Source organism: Vipera berus, assembly GCF_964194415.1.
Source record: "Vipera berus genome assembly, chromosome: 16".
Classification (NCBI taxonomy): domain Eukaryota; kingdom Metazoa; phylum Chordata; class Lepidosauria; order Squamata; family Viperidae; genus Vipera; species Vipera berus.
The window spans coordinates 7,429,427-7,450,189 of record NC_138219.1 but is presented as its reverse complement, the minus strand read 5'-3'; the positions used below and the strand labels follow the sequence as shown (position 1 = coordinate 7,450,189).

At 48.7% G+C, this 20,763-nt stretch overlaps 1 protein-coding gene across 6 annotated transcripts in view; it reads left to right on the top strand.

Annotated features, from left to right (window-relative positions):
• PACS1 (phosphofurin acidic cluster sorting protein 1) overlaps positions 1 to 19,885 on the top strand; it is a 44,495-nt gene extending 24,610 nt beyond the window's left edge. For 4 of the 6 annotated variants that reach the window (XM_081340846.1, XM_081340850.1, XM_081340849.1 and 1 more), the window contains exons 5-24: positions 643 to 787; positions 1,536 to 1,627; positions 2,501 to 2,581; positions 3,664 to 3,723; positions 4,381 to 4,541; positions 5,090 to 5,183; positions 6,548 to 6,625; positions 6,725 to 6,840; positions 7,426 to 7,564; positions 8,090 to 8,194; positions 9,281 to 9,387; positions 10,584 to 10,738; positions 11,298 to 11,408; positions 11,709 to 11,811; positions 12,604 to 12,646; positions 13,494 to 13,536; positions 14,627 to 14,762; positions 15,765 to 15,991; positions 16,143 to 16,256; positions 16,914 to 19,885. In XM_081340846.1, coding sequence (XP_081196972.1) covers positions 643 to 787; positions 1,536 to 1,627; positions 2,501 to 2,581; positions 3,664 to 3,723; positions 4,381 to 4,541; positions 5,090 to 5,183; positions 6,548 to 6,625; positions 6,725 to 6,840; positions 7,426 to 7,564; positions 8,090 to 8,194; positions 9,281 to 9,387; positions 10,584 to 10,738; positions 11,298 to 11,408; positions 11,709 to 11,811; positions 12,604 to 12,646; positions 13,494 to 13,536; positions 14,627 to 14,762; positions 15,765 to 15,991; positions 16,143 to 16,256; positions 16,914 to 17,026 — 2,223 coding nt within the window. In that variant the 3' untranslated portion in view covers positions 17,027 to 19,885. Of the gene's footprint in view, positions 1 to 642; positions 788 to 1,535; positions 1,628 to 2,500; positions 2,582 to 3,663; positions 3,724 to 4,380; positions 4,542 to 5,089; positions 5,184 to 6,547; positions 6,626 to 6,724; positions 6,841 to 7,425; positions 7,565 to 8,089; positions 8,195 to 9,280; positions 9,388 to 10,583; positions 10,739 to 11,297; positions 11,409 to 11,708; positions 11,812 to 12,603; positions 12,647 to 13,493; positions 13,537 to 14,626; positions 14,763 to 15,321; positions 15,714 to 15,764; positions 15,992 to 16,142; positions 16,257 to 16,913 lie in introns of those variants that run through there. The other 2 variants (XM_081340847.1, XM_081340848.1) reach the window with 2 other exon arrangements.
• The last annotated feature ends 878 nt before the right edge of the window (positions 19,886 to 20,763 follow it).

Sequence of the window (20,763 nt, the reverse complement as noted above, 5' to 3'; positions counted from 1 at the left end):
CCTTCCTTCCTTCCTTCCATGTATCTACCTCCTCCTGCCCTTCCTTCCTTCCTTCCTTCCTTCCTTCCTTCCTTCCTTCCTTCCTTCCTTCCTTCCACTTCCTTCCTTCCTTCCTTCTTTCCTTCCTTCCTCCCTCCCTCCCTCCCTCCCTCCCTTCCTTCCATCTCCTTCTGCCCTTCCTTCCTTCTTCCTTCCTTCTTCCTTCCTCCCTTCCTTCCTTCCTCCCATCTATCTACCTCCTCCTGCCCTTCCTTCCTTCCTTCCATCTATCTACCTCCTCCTTTCCTTCCTTCCTTCCTTCCTTCCTTCCTTCCTTTCTTCCTTCCTTCCTTCCTCCCTCCCTTCCTTCCTTCCATGTATCTACCTCCTCCTGCCCTTCCTTCCTTCCTTCCTTCCTTCCTTCCTTCCTTCCTTCCTTCCTTCCTTCCTTCCTTCCTTCTACCTTCTCCTGCTCTTCTGCTCCTCCCTCCCTCTCTCTGTCTCCTCTCTGTCTTCCTCTCTCCCCTCTCTCTCCCCCCTTTCTCTCCTCTCTCTCTCTCTCTCTCTCTCTCTCTCTCCTCTCTCTCATACCATTTTGCTTGATGTTTTTTGAGCTTTCGGGACCCCCCCCAAGCAATTTGGCGTTCCGCTTCTCCTCGGCAGGTGATGCAGCATCCGAGCGAGGGGGCCCTTGTCCTGGGACTGCACAGCAGCGTCAAAGACGTCTCCGTTCCGGTGGCCGAAATCAAAATCTACTCCCTGTCCAGCCAGCCCATTGACCACGAAGGACTCAAGTCGAAGTTATCAGGTGCGGGGGACGGTCCTCGACTTGACGGCCATTCATTTAGCGACCGAAGCTGCAGCAGCACCCAAAGCCGTGCCTTACAATCAGTCCTCACCCTTACAACCGTCGCAGCGCCGCTCCCCGCCCCCCCCCCCATGAGCATGTGCTCAAAATTCACGTATCGAGGAGAGCCACCAAAAGCGGTTGCATCACCGGGGCATGACGGCCTGTAGAGCTGCTTCTTGACGGTTGCAGGAGACCAACTCCGGCGTCCACTCGGTCGCCGGGGCTTGTCAAAACTTAATTTACTTAACTTAAATTTACTTAACTTAATTCTGCCAATCGTGGCTATATTTAGCCTCTGGCTTGGGAAAATCCTCTCTCTCTCTCTTTTTTTTTTCCCCCTGGACCCTTTTGCAGATGGCTACCTAGGCAATGATGGAGTTGCTAAGGTAACGGATGTAAAATTGAGACCCGGGGCTGGATTGAATCCGATATTTGGGGTTATTTCCCAGCAGAGTGACGAACGATCAGATAGAAACTAGGATCTGGGGTCCTTTTGGCACTGGGGAGAGCGCAGACGGGGAGGCTGAAGTTTTTTTTTTTTAAAAAAAAAAATCTGAAACGAGCTGATTTGGCCTGGGTGCTTCTCTGAATGCCCCCCCGCCCGGTCTCCTTTTGAGTTAGCCTGCCGCCTGGGCCAACCTGCACTGCCCTTGTTGGGATGCGAGTTGTGCGAAAGCTGGGCTGATCACCTGGATTGGCTTGCTAGATCGCTCCCCGGACATTGACAACTACTCAGAGGAAGAAGAGGAGAGCTTCTCGTCCGAGCAAGAAGGAAGCGACGACCCGCTGCACGGACAGGTGAGCCGGGCGTCCTCCTTGCCAGGAGGGAAACCATGTAGAACTAAAGAGGAATTCCCTCACCATGAGAACCATCGACCAGCGGAACGGCTCGCCACCGGAAGTTGGGACTGTTCCAAGACTGGAGGTTTTGAAGGAGAGAGTGGACAGCCATTTGTCTGAAATGGTGTAGGGTTTCCTGCCTGAGGAGGGGGTTGGACTAGACGACCTCCACGGTCCCTTCCAGCTCTGTTATTCTGCTATTCTCTCTCTCTCTCTTTTTTTCTTTCTTTCTTTTTTTCTTTCTTTCTTTCTTTCTTTCTTTCTTTCTTTCTTTCTTTCTTTCTTTCTTTCTTTCTCTTTCTTCCTTTCTTTCTTTCTTTCTTTCTTTCTTTCTTTCTTTCTTTCTTTCTTTCTCTTTTTTCTTTCTCTTTCTCTCTCTCCTTCCTTCTTCCCTCCCCTCCCTCCCTCCCTCTTCCATCACTGGAGGTTTTCAAGAAGAGACTGGGCAGCCATGTGGAATAGGGTCTCCTGCTTGAGCAGGGGGTTGGACTAGAAGACCTCCAAGGTCCCGGGTGCCGCTCCATACGCAGTGTCCCAGAGTCACACAATTGCAAGCGAAGCCAATAGGAGCAGCCTGATTCGCTTAACGGCCATGTGATTCAGTTAACAGCCGCAGCGATTTGCTCAGCTGCAGCCGAAGAGGTCGCAAAATTGGAAGGGATTCTCTTCACAGCCGCCTGGCTTAGCCACGAACATTCTAACCCCAGTTTGTCCTAAGTTTGACCTGCAGACATCTCAGCCTTTAGCACTTGCCTCGTTTGAAGGAACTTTGGGGTGAGACGTTACTTGCATCCTGCAACGGCTTCTCTGTTTCCCCCCCCCCCCCGTTAGGATTTGTTCTACGAAGACGACGATCTTAGGAAAGTGAAGAAACCCAGAAGGAAACTGACCTCAACTTCCGCGATTACTCGGGTGAGTTGTGCTGGGCCTGGCGTCCCACGTCCAACTTACGTCGGTCCTTTTAGTAATCAATAATCGTGACCTCTGATGTCCCCGAGGTGCTTTTTCAGGAGGCAACTGCACTTTCTTGTTTTTACTTCGGAGACCTTTCGCTTCTCCTCCAAGAAGCTGCTTCAGCTCTGACTGGGACGGTGGGGAAGGGAAGGATTTATACTCCTTTCAGACAGCTGGTCATTTGCATCCATTCAGAGGGTCGTTGAGGCCACTTGGAGGTTTGTCTGTGTCCTCAGGGTCAGCTGAGTGGTGCAAATGGGTGTGGAACACAATCCTTTCAGCAGCTCCAAGAAGGCTCCACCCCCATTTGCACCGCTCAGGTGACCCCGAGGACACAGACAAACCTCCGAGTGGCCTCAACGACTCTCTGAAAGGATGCAAATGATCAGCTGTCTGCAAGGAGTATAAATCCTTCCCATCCAGGAAGCTTCTTCAGCTCTGACTGGGACGGTGGGGAATGGAAGGATTTATGCTCCTTGCAGACAGCTAGTCATTTGCATCCTTTCAGAGGGTCGTTGAGGCCACTTGGAGGTTTACCCGTGTCCTCAGGGTCACCTGAGTGGGGCAAATGGGTGTGGAACACAATCCTTTCAGCAGCTCCAAGAAGGCTCCACCCCCATTTGCAACCACTCGGGACACAGACAAACCTCCGAGTGGCCTCAACGACTCTCTAAATGGATGCAAATGACCAGCGGTCTGCAAGGAGTATAAATCCTTCCCATCCAGGAAGCTTCTTCAGCTCTGACTGGATGGTGGAGAGCAGAAGGATTTATATTCCGCCAGTCGTTTGCCTTCTTTTGGAGAGGCCCCTTCCAGCTCTATTCTATTCTAGCAAAAATTCAGCTAGACAGGAATGCTAAGTTCTGTACAAATGATTACGCCGGCTTTGGTGTATCCCAAATCCTTGGCTTCGCTCCTCACCCTTTGCAGGGAAAAAAAAAAGCATCGGCTACGTGCATTGCAAAGCTTTGGCTTATCTTGGCCTTCGCCACCCGATTGAGCCTTTTTCCTAACAAGCAAACATCCCCTCTTTTTCACAGCAGCCAAATATTAAGCAGAAGTTTGTGGCTTTATTGAAGCGGTTCAAAGTCTCGGATGAGGTAAGTGCGGCGAGATTTATTGGGCAAGATTGCTGCCTGTGGGATATTTCTGTTGAACTCGGGTTTCTAGGATCCCTACGGAGTGCTGCTGATCACCTTCAGGCTCTGGGGGTGGGCAGGGGGGAAAAACACGAGAGGTTTAGTTCTTCATATCTTCCCTCCCTCCTTCTCTCTTTCTCTTCCCCTCTTTCCCCCCTCCCTCCCTCTTTCTCCTTCCTTCCTTTCCTTCCTTCCACCCTTCCTCTAATCTTTCTTCTTTCCTTCCTTCCTTCCTTCCTGCCCTCCCTCCCTCTAATCTTCCCTCCTTCCCTCCCTCCCTCCCTCCCTCCCTCTTTCTCTCTCCCTCCCTCCCTCCTTCCTTCCTTCCTTCCTTCCTTCCTTCCTTCCTTCCTTCCTTCCTTCCTTCCTTCCTTCCTTCCTTCCTTCCTTCCTTCCTTCCTTCCTTCCTTCCCGCAACAATTTGCTTAATAATCACATCAAAAAAAGTCAAATTGGGTGCAACTCCCTCCACAATGGCCTTGCTTAGTATCGGAAATTCTGGTCCTTCGTAAGTCCAGGACGCCCCCCCCCAACCCCCACCCCCAGAACGAAGGCATGGAAACGCTTCCTTGGCCAGCGAGAGCCCCCACCCTGATTGCGAAGCCTCTTCTCCACCAGGTTGGCTTTGGGCTAGAGCACGTTTCCCGGGAGCAGATCCGGGAGGTCGAGGAAGACCTGGATGAGCTTTACGACAGCCTGGAGATGTATAACCCCAGCGACAGCGGTCCCGAGATGGAGGACACGGAGAGCATCCTGAGCACCCCGAAACCCAAACTCAAGTAAGCGCAGGAAGGGGGGGCTGGTTGAATCCAGGGGGCCGAGTGGAGGAAGCTTTTTCTGGCCACCGTCTGAAGCCTTTCCCAAAATATTCCGGGAAATGAAAGAGACTCCCATTCGGAGAGGAACTAACAGGATACACTCTAGAGCAGTGGGTCTTCCAACATGGCCCTTGGATGACTGGTGGACTTCAACTCCCAGAATTCCTCAGCCAGGCACGCCACTGCTCTAGAATTTCTAGGGAGATTTTTCCTTTTTTTAGCCCTGCGGTCCTTCCAAACTTTCCCTTGGAAAAAAATCTCTTCTCGGGGAAATTGGGGGGTGATTGCATTTTCCCAGTGTAAAGTTTGGGGTCCCAATCTGGGTCCGTATAGAATAGGGCCAGGAATCTGAAGGACCCCGAAACTTTCCATTCCTGATTCAAGACCCTCACGTAGCAGTACCCTTTCCCGGTTCACTTTTTCCCCCCCTCCCTTTTTTAATGAATGGATAAAAGTTTCTTTATAAAGTCATCTAATAATAATAATGACCCCGCCTTGTCGTTTCCCAGGCCTTTCTTTGAAGGAATGTCCCAGTCAAGTTCCCAGACAGAAATTGGAAGCCTGAACAGTAAAGGAAGTCTTGGCAAAGATGCCACCAGCCCGGTAAGTCGTAAGATACACACACACATGCACACACACTCACACATGCGCGCACATACACACACACATACGCACACAGACATATATACACATACATACATACATACATATAATAAATTTAAGAACTGGAATCCCGGGTGTAGACATTTGAAGTTAGTAAAAATAGAAACGAACTCTGGGATATAAGAGAAAATTCTTCTTTATTGCTGAGCTTTCGTCAACAAGCTGTTGACATCATCAGCCCTTGCTCTGATGATTGTTGATGAAAGCTCAGCATTAAAGAAGAATTTTCTCTTATATCCCGGAGTTCATCGTTTTTATTTTTACTAACTTCAAAAATATGTTTATGTATGTATGTGTATATATGTATATATGTATTTGTATATATGTATGTGTGTGTGTATATATATATATACATGTTCTCATCAGTCAGTCAGGTTCGAATCTCAGATTAAGAGTATGACTGACTGATGAGAACATAAGAAGTTCGAAATGGCCATATGAGCCTCCCTAAATTCTTTATTAGTAATTTGAATAATTTACACAAATAATGAGCTGTATATATATATATATGTGTGTGTGTGTGTGTGTGTGTGTGTGTGTGTGTTATTTGTCAAGGCTTTTGAATAATTTACACACACACACACATATATATATAAATATTTGAAGTTTATATATATGTATATGTATATGTATATGTATATTTATATTTATATATCAGAAAAACAGCCCTCCGATCTTTAGAAATGACAGTGAATTTCAATTCCAGCAGGAGAACGAAATACATTTTCCTATCCTGACAACACAGCACAGTATAAGATTACACAGGCAGTCCTCGACTTACAGCGATTCAATTAGTGACAGCTCGAAGTTATGGCAACACTGGAAAAAGGGACCTATTACCCTTTTTCACACTTACTAACTGTTGTGGCATCCCCCGCGGTCACATGATCAAAATTTAGACGCTTGGCGACTGACTCATCTTTATGACGGTCGCAGCGTCCCCCGGGGTCACGTGATCCCCTTCTGCGACCTTCCCCAATGGGGAAGCCGGATTCCCTTCGCAACCCTCTTACTAAACTACAGCGACTCAGTTAATGGCCGCGGCAAGAAAGGTCGTAAAAGGGGACAAGACTCACTCGACTTCCTCGCGTAGCCAAGGAAACTTTGAGCTCCATTCCAGTCGTAAGTCGAGGACTGCCAATATACCAGTTTTGGCCAACTGCGGTAGACCTTATATCGTTCTTAAATCGAGGGGCTGGCCTGCCTCAACGGGACACCATTAAATTACCCTCTTCTAGATATATGTGATTTATTTTCATTCCCCCCCCTTTTCCCCCCCCCTCCCTCCTCCACGGCCGATCCAGATCGAAGCCTCTTGCGGAGACAAACTGAAACCGAATCGGAGCAAAACCGATGACAACGTGAACGAAACAGACGTGCAGGTGAGCGCTAGGAAGTAGCAGATTCCCTTTTTGCGGGGGGGGGGGGGCGGGGAAGAGAAAAGCCAGCCCTGAATGCGTCTTTCCCCCCCATTTCTCTAGGAAGGGAACGAGCAGGATGCTTATGGGGACCTATCTGCCACCTTGCTTATCCCAGAAAAAGTCAAGACGCCGATGAAAACCAGCAAGGGGGACCTCCAAAACGTAGCCTCGCCTAGGTAAGGAGACACCCACCGGCTTGGCTTCCTTTGCCCATTTTCGCTCTGCAAGCACGACAGGTTGTCCTCGGCTTACCGCCACCGTTGGGACGAGAATTTCCGTCGCTAAGCAGGGTGGCTAGAAAGCGAGTTGTGCCCGATTTTAAGTGCTTTTTTGCCCCGGTTTGCTAAGTGAATGGCTGCAGTTAATTAGAATAGTATAGTATAGTATAGTATAGTATAGTATAGTATAGTATAGTATAGTATAGTATAGTATAGTATAGTATAGTATAGTATAGTATAGTATAGTATAGTATCCTATAGTATAGTATAGTACAGTACAGTACAGCACAGCACAGCACAGCACAGCACAGCATAGAATATGGAATGGAGAATAGAATAGAGTAGAATTGAACAGAAATAGAATAGAACAGAAATAGAATAGAATAGAGAATAGAATAGAATAGAATATAGAATAGATAATAGAATAGAATAGAGCAGAAATAGAATACAGAATAGAATACAGAATAGAATAGAATAGAATAGAATACCTGGGTTTTACAGCACTAAATTTATTATTTACCATCTTTCTTGTCCCGGTGACAGCAAAATGGACAGTGCCATGCACACCCCTCGTCAGAAACGCAGCACCCCGCTCAAGGAACGTCAGCTTTCCAAGCCACTGAGTGAAAGGACCAATAGTTCCGACAGTGAAAGGTCCCCAGATTTATGTCACAGTACGCAGGTGAGCTACGACTACAATCTCCCTCGCTGTGGCTCAGTCCCCCTTTGGCAGATTTTGGGAGAAAGGGTGATGGTGGTAGGCACAGAATTAACTTCCTCTTTTGAATCGTGGGATGGTAACCTTGGAGTAAGAATGGGGGAGGGGGGAATATGCTTCGCTGGGCTGAACACCCCTGATATCATATTGGAATGAGGAAATGTTCTTCGGGATCTGATCAATGGCTGAGCTGAGTTGAGTTGCCTTGCCTTTCGTTGAGTTGAGTTGGCTTAACTTGCCTTGCGTTGGGTTGATGAGTTGAGTTGGCTTAACTTGCCTTGCGTTGAGTTGAGTTGGCTTAACTTGCCTTGCGTTGAGTTGAGTTGACGAGTTGAGTTGCCTTGCCTTTCATTGTGTTGAGTTGAGTTGAATGGCTAAACTTGCCTTGCGTTGAGTTGAGTTGCCTTGCCTTTCATTGTGTTGAGTTGAGTTGGCTTAACTTGCCTTGAGTCGAGTTGCCTTCAAAACCTGCTCGCTTTTCTCCTCCAGATTCCTCGAAAGGCTGTTTACGACCAGTTGAATCAGATCCTCATATCAGATGCCGCACTACCTGAAAACGTGATCCTGGTGAATGCTGTGGACTGGCAAGGCCAGGTAAGCTGCTGGTTCTCCCTGTATCTCTTTAAAACAACCCAGTTTCTAGCCAGCCAAAGTTAAACATGGTTTGGCAAATTATTATTTCATGACCTCTGGGAAAACACAATTCTGCTTCGCAAATACAAAGACCCAGAAGGCTGTTGCTGTGTATAATCCATGTGTGCAACAGTGGAAGAGCGTGCCTTCAGAAGTTGTAGGGGCTTCATTACTGGAAGTTTTTATGAAAAGACTGGATAACCACTTACCTGAAATGATATAGGGGTTGGACTGAGGTCCCTTCCACCTCTGTTATTCTGTTATCCATCCTTCCTTCCTTCCTTCCTTCCTTCCTTCCTTCCTTCCTTCTCCATCACTGGGGGTTTTCAAGAAGAGATTGGACAATCATTTGTCTTTAATGGGTCTCCTACTTGAGCAAGAATTGCACTGGAAGACCTCCAAAGTCCCTCCCAGCTCCATTCTGATTGATTAATTTTCTGCACAAGTCATATTCTCAGAAGGCTGGGATCATTAAGAAAATCTGTTAAGAATTAATAGAAGAAGAATAGAATATTAAGAAGGGATACAGGTAGTCCCCACTCCCTCCTAGCACTGATGATGTCACCTCGTCCTAATTGGGTCGTGAAACATCTGCAAAAAAACCACCAAGCTCAGAGAGCACCAGGGACCGACCTTCCTCCTCCTCCTCCTCCTCCTCCTCCTCCTCCTCCTCCTCCTCCTCCCCCCCGCCTTGTACACTGATGATGTTGCCTAGCTGGGTCATGAAACGTCTGCAACAAAGTCACCAAGCTCAGAGAGCACCAAGGACCCCGCAGTCTTCCTCCTCCCTCCTCCTCTCCTTGCTCCTCCCCTCTGCAAACCTTCTATCTCCAAAGATGTTCCCTAGTTGGGTCCTAAAACGTCTGCAAGAAAATCACCAAACTCGGAGAGAGGCAAGGACCTCCCCCCCCACCTCATTTCAACCCCATGCCACAAATATTCTCCTTTATTGATTAACCATCAGGAAGAGATTTAGCCCCCACCGCTGTACCAGCCAAAAGCCACATCCCTGTCCTGGCCTGACTGCGTCCTTGCTTTTATTTCTAGTACGTCGCCGATCTCCTGCAGGATCAGAAGAAACCCGTGGTTTGTACCTGCTCCACCGTGGAAGTGCAAGCCGTCCTCTCTGCGCTCCTCACCAGAATCCAGAGATAGTGAGTTTCGTTTGCCTGGATTTTGTGCCTCTCTCAAGGGGTGGGGGTGGGGGAGAGGCAAGAAAGCTAGATCCTGGTGACTGTAATTTTTAGAAGAATAGTTGATTGCAGATAACATCCTGGCCTCTATTGAAGGTTCTCTCTCTTGCAAAGAGAGGTTGGACTTCAGATCCCTCCATCTGTCTGTCTGTCTAATCTTTGTCTGTCTGTCTATCTATCTATCTATCTATCTATCTATCTATCTATCTATCTATCTATCTATCTATTTATCATCTCTCTATCATCTATATCTATCCAACATCTCTATCATCTATCATATATCTAATCTATCATCTATCTATCTATCTATCTATCTATCTATCTATCTATCTATCATTACATCAAATTACCTCTATATACAGTATGTATGTACTGTAGTTACCTCTATATCTCTCTATCCATATTTCTATTTGTGATTATCTCTGGTCTCTAATTATCCATGCTCTAATCTATATCCTGTTTTCTATCATCTATCTCTTACATCCAATTATCTCTACGTACACCTCCGTATTACTATATAGCTAATTATCCCTATCCATGTTTCTATAATTATCTTTATTTTTATCTAATTATCTTTCATATAATCTATCACTCTCTCTCTCTCTCTATCATCCATCCATCCATCCATCCATCCATCCATCCATCCATCCATCCATCGCCATTAAACCAACATCTATAATTCAAGGACTCCCTTGAATTATTTGTTTTGATGCCAGGTTTGCAGATCCACTAAGATGCAGCCAACCTTGGGATTTGGGTACCTTTTCCCAGCTCCGGAGCGCCCTCTAGTGGCCATTCCTCATGAACTCCATGGTTATCTGCTTAAGACGCCCCCTCCTGGATGTTTTGACGAATCTGCATTGAATAAGTGAACCAGGAAGTGGCTTATTAGGCGCCATGGACCCCCAGTTGCTCCCATTTCAAAGAGGGGAGGGGGTTCCTGCCTCTCCATTGTGACCCTAAATATACAAAAAGACAACTGTGTCTCAAAGTGGCACGCACACCGATGCACGTTGCGTTCCCCCCATACAGGAGGGTCTTTAAATCAAGAGCCCGCCAGCACTTGTGAAGCTCCCCAGAAGCCAAGCCAGGCACCCAGTCTCCTGACACACACACACACACACACACACTTTTTTTCCCTTTCTCTCTCTCTCCAGTTGCAATTGTAATTCCTCCATGCCGCGTCCGGTGAAGGTGGTATCGGTCGGGGGCCAAAGCTATCTCAGCGCCATTTTGAGGTTTTTCGTGAAGCAGCTGGCAAACAAGACGTCGGATTGGCTGAACCACATGAGGTTCCTCATCATCCCTCTAGGTACTAATGGAATCACGGCCGGCGGCTGCTGCTAAAATCAGGGTTGGAGAACAGGGTGATTACAAAAAAATAATTGCTCTGGGCCGCGTCTTGGATCTGTCGCTTCTCCGAGGCAGCCGATCATTCAAAAACAAGTACTGTCAACGAGAGGAGATGGTTTCGTTGGCCCCAAATCAGAAAATTTCCCTGACTTTTCTCCGATTGCAGGTAGTCCTCATTTACTGACCACAGTGGGGACCAGCAGCTTGGCCGTTCAGCAAAGCAGTTGCACTTACAATCCAAGTCGAGTTTTCCTTTGCTTTGCAGACCCGCGAAGGTCATAAAATGCAAGGCTCGGTGGCAAAAATGACTCTGTCATCCCTGCCGTAACGGCGAATCGTTGCTCAACCAGGTGGTCGCTAAACGAGGACTGAATGCCAAATGTGCATTCGGCTTCAGCTCTCCACTTGGATCAAGGAATATTTTTTTTTGATCAAGAAATACCCTTTGCAATTTTCTTGTTTTTCTCCATCTCTGCTTACCCTTTCGCTGATAAAACATCCTTGCGTTTCTCCGCCAGGATCTCACCCGGTCGCTAAATACATGGGCTCCGTGGACAGCAGATACAGCAATATGTTTTTAGACACCTCTTGGCGTGACCTCTTCAGCAAAGCTGAACCACCTGCAATAGGTAAGATGAGCTTCTCTTTGCTGAAATCTCTTTTTCATCCCTTTTGCTCCAGTCTCTCCCCACTTGGATTCTTGTTCCGTGAACATTTGAGTCAAATTCAGCCTAGGGGCCCCCCCAAAATGATTTGGTTGCCTCCCTGAGTCCAGGATGAGTTGCCTCTTACTCTTCTGGGATTTCCCCCTCACTACTTCCCGTCCCATCAACCTTTGCAGTGAGCTGGGAGCCCGGAAAGGGAAATAGAGGCTCCAGGTTTCCTCTTCCATCAAACTGACCCGTTCTTTGGGGTTGCTTCTTCCCCAGAGCCCCTGGATGTGGTGGGCCGGATCACCCAGTACGTGAACGGAGCCAACGTCACTCACCAGCTGCCTGTGGCGGAGGCCATGCTGACCTGCAAACACAAATTGTGAGTTCCCCATCAAAGCTTCGGGATGATTCCGGCAACCAAGAGGCTGGTTTCAATACGGGGTATGAATGAATGAATAAATAAATAAATAAAGGGGAGCAACCAGGACCGGTTTGCCAAGTCGGTCAATCAGATCGTTACACGCTATTGAGCCGGCCGCGCTCTGCAATCGCTCGCTGGTGATCAAGGTGCTGGTGATGACCTATAAAGCCCTAAATGGCATGGGTCCGGATTATCTGAGGGAACACCTGCTGCCGGCATCCACTTCCCATCGTCCTGTGCGCTCCCACAGGGAGGGCCTTCTGAGGGTACCGCCGGTGAAGGATTGCCGGCGGGTGACTCCCAGAGAGAGGGCCTTCTCTGTGGGGGCGCCTGCCCTTTGGAACCAACTTCCGATGGAACTCAGGACTGCCTCCGACCTCCGCTCATTCCGCCGGGACCTGAAAACTTGGCTCTTTGAGCTGTCGGGCCTAGACCGAGGGGTTTTCATTGGGTTTTAATGTTTTAACTTTTTTTAAAATTTTGGCCTTTAAATTTAATTAATTGTTTTAATTTTTTTTTAACTTTTGTATGGTATGATTTTAATTGCCCTGTAAACCGCCCTGAGTCCTACGGGAATAGGGCGGTATATAAGTCAAAATAATAAATAATAAATAAATAAACAAACATACTCCTGGAAACTTGGGGCTTTTCCAACTTGGCACTTCGACGACTTGTGGACTTCAACTCCCAGAGTGCCTCAGCCAGGCCATGACTTTTTCATGATTTTTTTCCCCCTCCCTTTGTTTGCAGCCAAGATGAAGACTCCTATCAGAAGTTCATCCCTTTCATCGGGGTAAGAAAATCTTATCGTCCTTGGCTGCAGGAAGTCCTTGGTTGATGAGCAAACTTTTTTTTTTTATTGAAAAGTTTTACAGTACATTTTAACTTTAACAATCCCTTTAACAATTGAGCAAACTTTTATTTTATTGGATGGATGGATGGATGGATGGATGGATGGATGGATAACCCGCAGGGATTTGTTCCTTAATTAATTCAAGCTGCCAGATTTATTTAATCTTCCTTCCTCCTCCTGTTTTTCCCCACAACAAAAAACCGGCAAGGTTGGATGAGGCAGAGAGGGGAAATTGACCCCATAATCACCCAGCCTGACTAGAACTCACCGTCTCCTGGTTTCTCGGCCGCCACCTTCACCGCTATAGCAAACTGGCCCTTTCCTTATTCATTGTTATTTATAGCCATTGATCGATGAATGCATAAAGCATCGGAGTCTAGCCAAGGTCAGGTAGTACTTTTCCAAAAGCCTCAGCCGCAGTCGATGCCGTAAGAAGAATAACCGAAGAGCTATACATAATTACAAAAAATAATAATAATGATAAAATAATAAAATCGATCTAACATTTCTGGCGCTGAGGGCTCTGCAGCGCTCAAGTCCCAGGGGCTTTCCAGAAGCTTTGCAATAATTTTTTTAATTTTAATAAGTCCACAAGGATAGGGGCTGTTTCCCCCCTGTCGCTTGCACAGTTAACGTGTGCTTTTCCCAAGCTTGTGGTTTGCCCGGGGGAGCGGAAGGTTGGAGTGATAAAAGAGAACTGCACTAAATGGTCCCTTGGAGCAACGGAGGACCAGACATTTGCTCTGGGAAGGATTCACAATCTCTGCTTTCTCTTCTCCTCCCCCAGGTGGTTAAGGTGGGGCTTATTGAAGATTCACCCGCAGCAGCAGGTATTGTATTTGAATTCCCTTCCCTTCCCATCTGTTCTATTCCAGTCTAGTCTAGTTAGTCTATTCCTTATTCTATTCTATTCTGTTCTGTTCTGTTCTGTTCCGTTCTATTCCATTCCATTCCATTTTTTTCTGTTTCTCTTTTTTTCTCATTCTATTCTGTTCTATTCTATTCCATTTGATTCCATTCCATATTTTCTCTTTCTCTTCTGTTCTATTCTATTCCATTCCATTCCATTGTATTCCATTCCATATTTTCTCTTTCTCTTTCTATTCTATTCTATTCTATTCTATTCTATTCCATATTTTCTCTTTCTCTTTCTATTCTGTTCTGTTCTATTCCATTCCATTCCATTCCATTCCATATTTTCTCTTTCTCTTTCTCTTTCTCTTTCTCTTTCTCTTCTGTTCTCTTTCTATTCTATTCTATTCCTATTCTATTCTATTCTATTCCATTCCATTTTTTCTCTTTTCTGTTTCTCTTTTTTTCTCATTCTATTCGATTCGATTTGATTCCATTCCATATTTTCTCTTTCTCTTTCTGTTCTATTCTATTCCATTCCATTCCATTGTATTCCATTCCATATTTTCTCTTTCTCTTTCTATTCTATTCTGTTCTATTTTTATTCTTATTCTTATTCTGTATTTCTGTTCCATTCCATTCCATTTTTTCCTATTCTGTTCCATTTCTCTGTCCTCTTATTTTTTTATTACTTTTTAAGTTTTTATCCCGCCTTTTTATTTTTACAAGACTGGCCTCCCCCAAGTGCCCCTTGTATCCAAATATCCTTGGCTTCCTCAATCTCCCTTTTCTCGCGATGACGTCCGTTGTTTCCTAGCAAACAAGCTGGCCCGTCTTGCTAAAGGGGGGGGAAAGCGGGAAACGAGAGACCTTTATGGCATTTTACGCTTTCTGGGGTATAAAGATGGCTGGTGCCAGCTGTGGAATTCTGGGAATTGAAGTCCGCACCCCCTTCCAAGCTGAGATGCCTGAGAAAGACCGGTGTAGCAGATGGTAGGGAATCTTGTCCCACCCCTCCCGCCCCCAGCATCGCTGGGACAGAGTCTTCATCCCTCCCTTCCTTTGCAGGCGAGGGGGACGATTCTCCCGTCATCAGCCTCGCCGTCCCCTCCACCTCCCCACCTTCAACCTCGGGCCTAGCCAAGGACGTCTCTGCCACTCCCCCGTCCTCCCCCTCAATGACCAGCGGCTTGGCTGTGGTGGGGTAAGTATGGAGACACAAAGCTTTCGGCATAGTGATGTTCTTTTCTCCGGGTCTCTGTGAAAGACACACACACACACACACACACACACACACACACACACGCCCCAAGCTGCAGAGCAGGGATCAACCTTCCTGTGCTGCCCCATAGATCTCCCCCGGTAGTCTAGGGTGGATAGTGGATAATGCCGCTTGGGGGTGTGTGTGTGAAAGCCCTAATAAGCAGGCATATACATAGAATGAAGGCTACTGCTAAGCTTGTAAGCCGCCCTGAGTCTTCGGAGAAGGGCGGGATATAAATGGAATTAAAAAAAAAATATTAAAAAGAAGCCCCCCTAAGTCAGGGGTCCCCTTACCCCGCAAACCGTGGACCGGCAGCGGTCCACAGCGTGCCACCAAGCTGATCATAGGTTGCAAGTCGTAAATCGGGGACTGCCCGTAAGGTTGACGGCGGGGCAGGCACCGCCCCCCCCCCCGAGCAGACAGGCTGAAGCTCTTAACTTTCTTGCCAAGCCAACCTCGCACGTCTGAACGCACACATCTCCCGCTGTCTCTTTTCCAGCCTGAGAAGTTACGGCGGTTCCTTTGTGAATCTCTTTCTCTGCCCGTTATACAGCTGTGGGCTAGGCTCCCTCTTATCTGATCCTTCCTTAGGCAGCATCCTATCCCCCCACCTCCCAAGGTCAGTGCCGTCCCCGTGAACGCTTGGCGAGCAGCTTCCTGTTCCCGGCAGGAAGTCACCCTCAAGTTTGCCGTCCTCCCAGGCTTGGCCCTCCTTGGGGGTCCTGGAGGTTTCCATCCCACCCACCCCCCCACACCTCCCCGGCTCGAGGCTTCCTCCTCCATTTCTCTTCCGCTCGTGAGAAGGTCCTCCCGGCTTGCTGTCGGGGTGTTTTTGTGTTTTTTTACCAAGGGAGGCGGGGGCCCGCGCCTGGCGGTGCCGGATCGACTCACCGGCCCCGCTTCTTTCTTCCTTCTTCTTCTTCTCCTCCTTCCGGATCCCAGGTCTCCCAGCAGCCCTTACAGCGATGTGATTGGCCTGCAGGTGGATTACTGGCTGGCTCAAGCGGCGGAGAAGAAGAAAGAAGGGGAGAAGAAGGACAGCAGCTCCAAGAACACCCTGAAGAGCGTCTTCCGCTCCGTCCAAGTCTCCCGGCTGCCCAACAGCGGGGAGACCCAGCCGCCGGGCACCATGGCCATGACGGTGGTCACCAAGGAGAAGAATAAGAAGGGTAAGGAAAGCTCTCTCCAGCCCAGGCTCCTTGAGGACTAGCCTCATGCGGCCCTGGGTCCAGAGGAGCCACCACCTCCTCCCTTGCTTTCCAGCCAGACCGAGTTTTTCCTCAACTGGGGCGGGGGGCTGTCTCCTCTTTCTCCTTCTAGTGCCCACCATCTTCCTGAGCAAGAAACCCAAAGAGATTGATTCCAAGAGTCAAATGATTGACGGCATCAGTCGGCTGATCTGCTCGGCCAAACAGCAGCAGACCATGTTAAAAGGTAAGGCCCGCGGGGGGGGCTTTTTTTTGGGGGGCGGGGGGAAGAGTGGGACTCGTGAGAGTCCCCCTGGAGAAGGGTTTCCAGGCGGAGGAGAGCAGAGCAAGGAGCACTTGAGGCAGTGAACATCCCTCCTCCTCCTCCTCCTCCTCCTCCTCTCTCCTCTTTTCCCCACAGCAGCCCTGTGAAATGGGCTGGTCTGAGAAAGGCCCAAAGTCGGCCAGCCGGTTTTCAGGCCTAGGGCGGAATTAGAACCCATCACCTCCCAGTGATTAGTCCAAAGCCACCCAGCCGGCTTTCCTGTCTAAGGCGGGACTAGAACTCACCGCCTCCTGCTGATTGGTGCAAAGTCGGCCAGCCGGCTTTCCTGCCTAGGGCGGGACTAGAACTCACCGCCTCCTGCTGATTGGTGCAAAGTCGGCCAGCCGGCTTTCATAGCTAAGGGGGAGACTAGAACTCACCGCCTCCTGCCGATTGGCCCAAAGTCAGCCAGCCGGCTTTCACGCCTAGGGCGAGACTAGAATTCCCCGTCTCCTGCTTTCTAGCCCAGTGCCTCCCCCTCTCCCCCTCGGACAAAGCTGGTTCTTTCGATATAAGTCCAGTTTCAGACAAGGCCGCTGACCCCACTGACCAAGCCCCGCCCCTCCCTCGTTTCCGCAGTTTCCATCGATGGCGTGGAATGGAGCGACATCAAGTTCTTTCAGCTGGCCGCCCAGTGGCCCACCCACGTCAAGCACTTCCCGGTGGGACTTTTTGGCACCAAGCCAGCCTGAAAAAAAAAAGGGGCGGGCAGACGCCATCCCGCACCCTCCTGATCCCCCCCGCCCCACCGTGGCATCGTGGCGCCCCCCCCCCGTTCCATCCGTACCGTCCGCCGGCTGAGGACTGCGCTGCGCTCAACTTCACCCGTGTCGCGTTCCTGTGTCTTGATCGGGCTTTGCTGGAGGGTGGTGGGTGGGAGGGTTAGGGATGGGGAGGGGTCCAAACCCCCAAATAGAGGGGTTTGTTTTTTTCATCCAGCCAAGGACCTGGCCCCGTCGGCTGCTTTTACGATGCATACCGCCACATCGTGCCGTGGGCCTGCAGCCTCTCATCTGTGCCACTCGAGAACCGATTCTTCTGATCACTCCCGGTCACCCGTCCACCCAATCAGATCGCCCCCCCCCACGCCTCTTCCTTGAGCTGGCTTGGCACCGGCACGGTGCCGGAGTCTTCCAAAAGAGCCTGTCGCCCAACCGGTGGTCCGTGGGAATCTGCTTTCTTCACCGCCTCTTGTCCCAGTCTCCGGTTGAGCCGTCCGACAATCCGGAGGTGCTTTGCAAATTTTCGACTCGTCGTTCCGGCTTTTCTCGAAGCACAACGCGGCAAAGCCGCCCGGGGGCTGTTAGCAGGGGACACCCTTCTCCATCACTCCACCCGGTCGGGGAGAGTGGGAGGAACATTCCTTTCTTGTGAGGACCGTCCTCTTCCTGGGCTAGCTCCACACCTCCAACCCTCCTCATCGTGGCAACTTTACTCTTCAACCACGGAAAGTGGTGGAGACGACCCCCGTGGAAGGTGGGACGAGAAGGATTCTTCCCCTATTTTGGCTCAGCCTGCTAACCCACTGTCTCTTAAGAGTGTCACAGGGGCATCCCATAATGCCAAGTGCGAAGACCCCAACCCAAACCTCTTCCCTTCTCTTGCGCCGTTCTTGTAAACGTGGTCTCGCTGTGGCAGCCATCCCAGCATATCTGCACCCGTGTGCACCGTGGCACCCCAGCCTCAATCCTGTCCCGGTTTTTTTGTTTTTTCAACAAAAGAAAACATCAATTGAGCTTTTTTTTCCCCCAATGAAAGAAAACACCATCAATTGAGGATTTGCAAAAAAATAAAAATAAATAAAAAAAGCACCCAAACAAACTCCGGGCGGGATTCCCACAGTCCCGAAGCCTGTTGGATTTCCTTCGCTCAAAGTCCTTGATTTTGGAAAGGATTAAAACGGATTTTGCAACGAGAATGTGGCGTACCAGCCCGGCAAATTAAAATAAGAGATCGCTCTACAGCTTTAAAAGCAGAGCTCTTTCTGTGGTGTAAATCTGAACCGATCCAGTGAGACGTCTTCATGACCTCGATCCGTTTCTTCCCACCCCAGCCTTTTTTTTTTAAATCTTTCACACTCCTAAAAAGCTGGAATTCCAGGAGATAAAGAGATGCTATCTTAACTTTCCTACACCCCCCCTCCCCTTTTGGCAAGCTCAGACCTCTTCATCCCAGTTTAATCAGCAATAAAAATTGTTTCAGTACCCCCACGCCGCGTGGGCTTTGCCCCCCAAAGGGAGGATGCAGTTGGCTGTCAGTCTTTCCAACGGTCCCCTTCTTTTTGTTCCCGCCCTTACGAGAGAGTCCCCAAGTTTTGGATTAAAAGGAAAAATAATTGAGAATGAAAGGCAACAAGCTCACGACGACTTTTTAACTCCGGTTAGCAAGATCCCCTTTAAAATCTTGAAGGGATCAGCCAGCTCAGGAGAGGATCTCATCCCTCTGGTTTTAAGTCTCGGTGTGTCGGCAATGCTCATAGCTCTGAATTTTTATTTATTTTTTCCCCCTCCCTGATTTTGGGCTCCTTGGGTGGAGAGTTTTCCTACCTGTCTCTCCGAACACCCCTGCAGTGTGGGCTTTCAGTGCCAAGGGGACGATGAGGCATCCGTGCCATCCAAGGGACAACCCTCCCACCCTCTAGAGCGGAGGACTTAATAATTAAGCACAATTCTGAATATTCCTGCCGCTCCAGAGGAAAACCGAGGTGACTCACTGCTTTGGGGCCTCAGAAGACCATCTTAACGTGAGAAAGTTGGACATCTCCTGCTTTGCCGTGGAACGGAGGTCAGAGGTGGGGTTTGGTCCTACAGGTGAGCACGATGACCAGGCCTCTTTCTGCAAAAGGCGCTCAAAACAAACGGGGACCCTCCCCGAAAAGACCCCTGTTTTTGGGGTGCGGCTAGCTCCTGGTTGCCCACCATGAAAACGTTCCCCCCCCCTTTTGCTTCCTCACCGCCACGCCAAGCCCCCCCCTCCTGTCATGACTGTTACAGTGACTCCATGGAAGGACCAGCCAGTGTTCCTCCTATACCAGGGGTAGGCAACCTTGGCTCTTTTACGACTCGTGGACTTCAACTCCCAGAATTCCTGAGCCAGCTGGCTCAGGAATTCTGGGAGTTGAAGTCCACGAGTCGTAAAAGAGCCAAGGTTGCCTACCCCTGTCCTATACGCTGTGTAGAATTTGCACATCCTTGATTTGACGGTCGGTATTTCCACGTGGTCTGTTATCTGGGCTACTGTACATACGTAAACATGACTTTTTGTATATAATTTTTCTTTTTTTTGTAACTGCTGGTTCTCCCCTTCGTTCGGAATGCAAACCTGAAGGTTCTTCCTCTCCATCCCCCCCCACTTTACACCCCTCTTTCCCCCACCCCCCCAACGATCCATATTCAGATTTTTCCGGGTTCGTATGAGTTTTATGCATTTTATTCTTCGGGGTTCACGTTGTCTCTTAACCACTTGCTCGCGGGTTGTTGTTTTTTTGTTCTTTCATTAAATAAATTGTGTTTTTTTAAAAAACAAAAACCCATCTCTAGTTGGATTCCTTTCTTCAAAGTGCTTCAAACACTGACTGATCGGATTGTTGGAGTTGGGCTGTTTTGGACTGAGGGGGTTGTGATTGATTGGATTGGTTGATTGACATTTGTTTGCTTGATTGATTGGATAGAGGTGGGTTGTGCTTGAATTGATCCAATGTGGGTCGGGATTGATTTGATCTTGAGGTGGGTTGTGATTGATTGATTGATTGATTGATTGATTGATTGGATTTCTTGCTGATCCTAGTGGCTTAATGTCCGGATCCATAGGACATCGACTCCCTGAACTAGCCAAGCAATAAAAATTAATTAAAATTAAATCAGACCTTACAAGGGTGGGAGAAGTTTATTTATTTTTATTTTTATTTATTTTAATTCCATTTATATCCCGCCCTTCTCCGAAGACTCAGGGCGGCTTACAAGCTTAGCAGTAGCCTTCATTCTATGTATATGCCTGCTTATTAGGGCTTTCGCTCCCCCCCAAGCGGCATTATTACAAAGTCAGCTTAATTGCCCCCCAACAATCTGGGTCCTCATTTTACCTACCTCGGAAGGATGGAAGGCTGAGTCAACCTTGAGCCTGGGAAGATTTGGAAACACCCACCACCACCACCCTCCATGTGCCAACCAGGCACATACTTTTATTTTTTTAACCGCGAGCACTCTCCTTTTCCTAATTAAAGCCAAGATTCTAGTCCTCATCGGGCACCTCGCCTTCTCCGACGTGGCAGCTCCCCCCCCCCAATATTTCCCCATGCAATACCCAACCGGGAACAAGGTTTAAGGGGGAGGGCGGCCCCTCCTGCAGCAACCCCCCCTCCCCTCCTCATATTTGTATTTATGGATTTTTGCCGAATTTGAGCCTCTTCCCACCCAAGCGGGAAGCATCC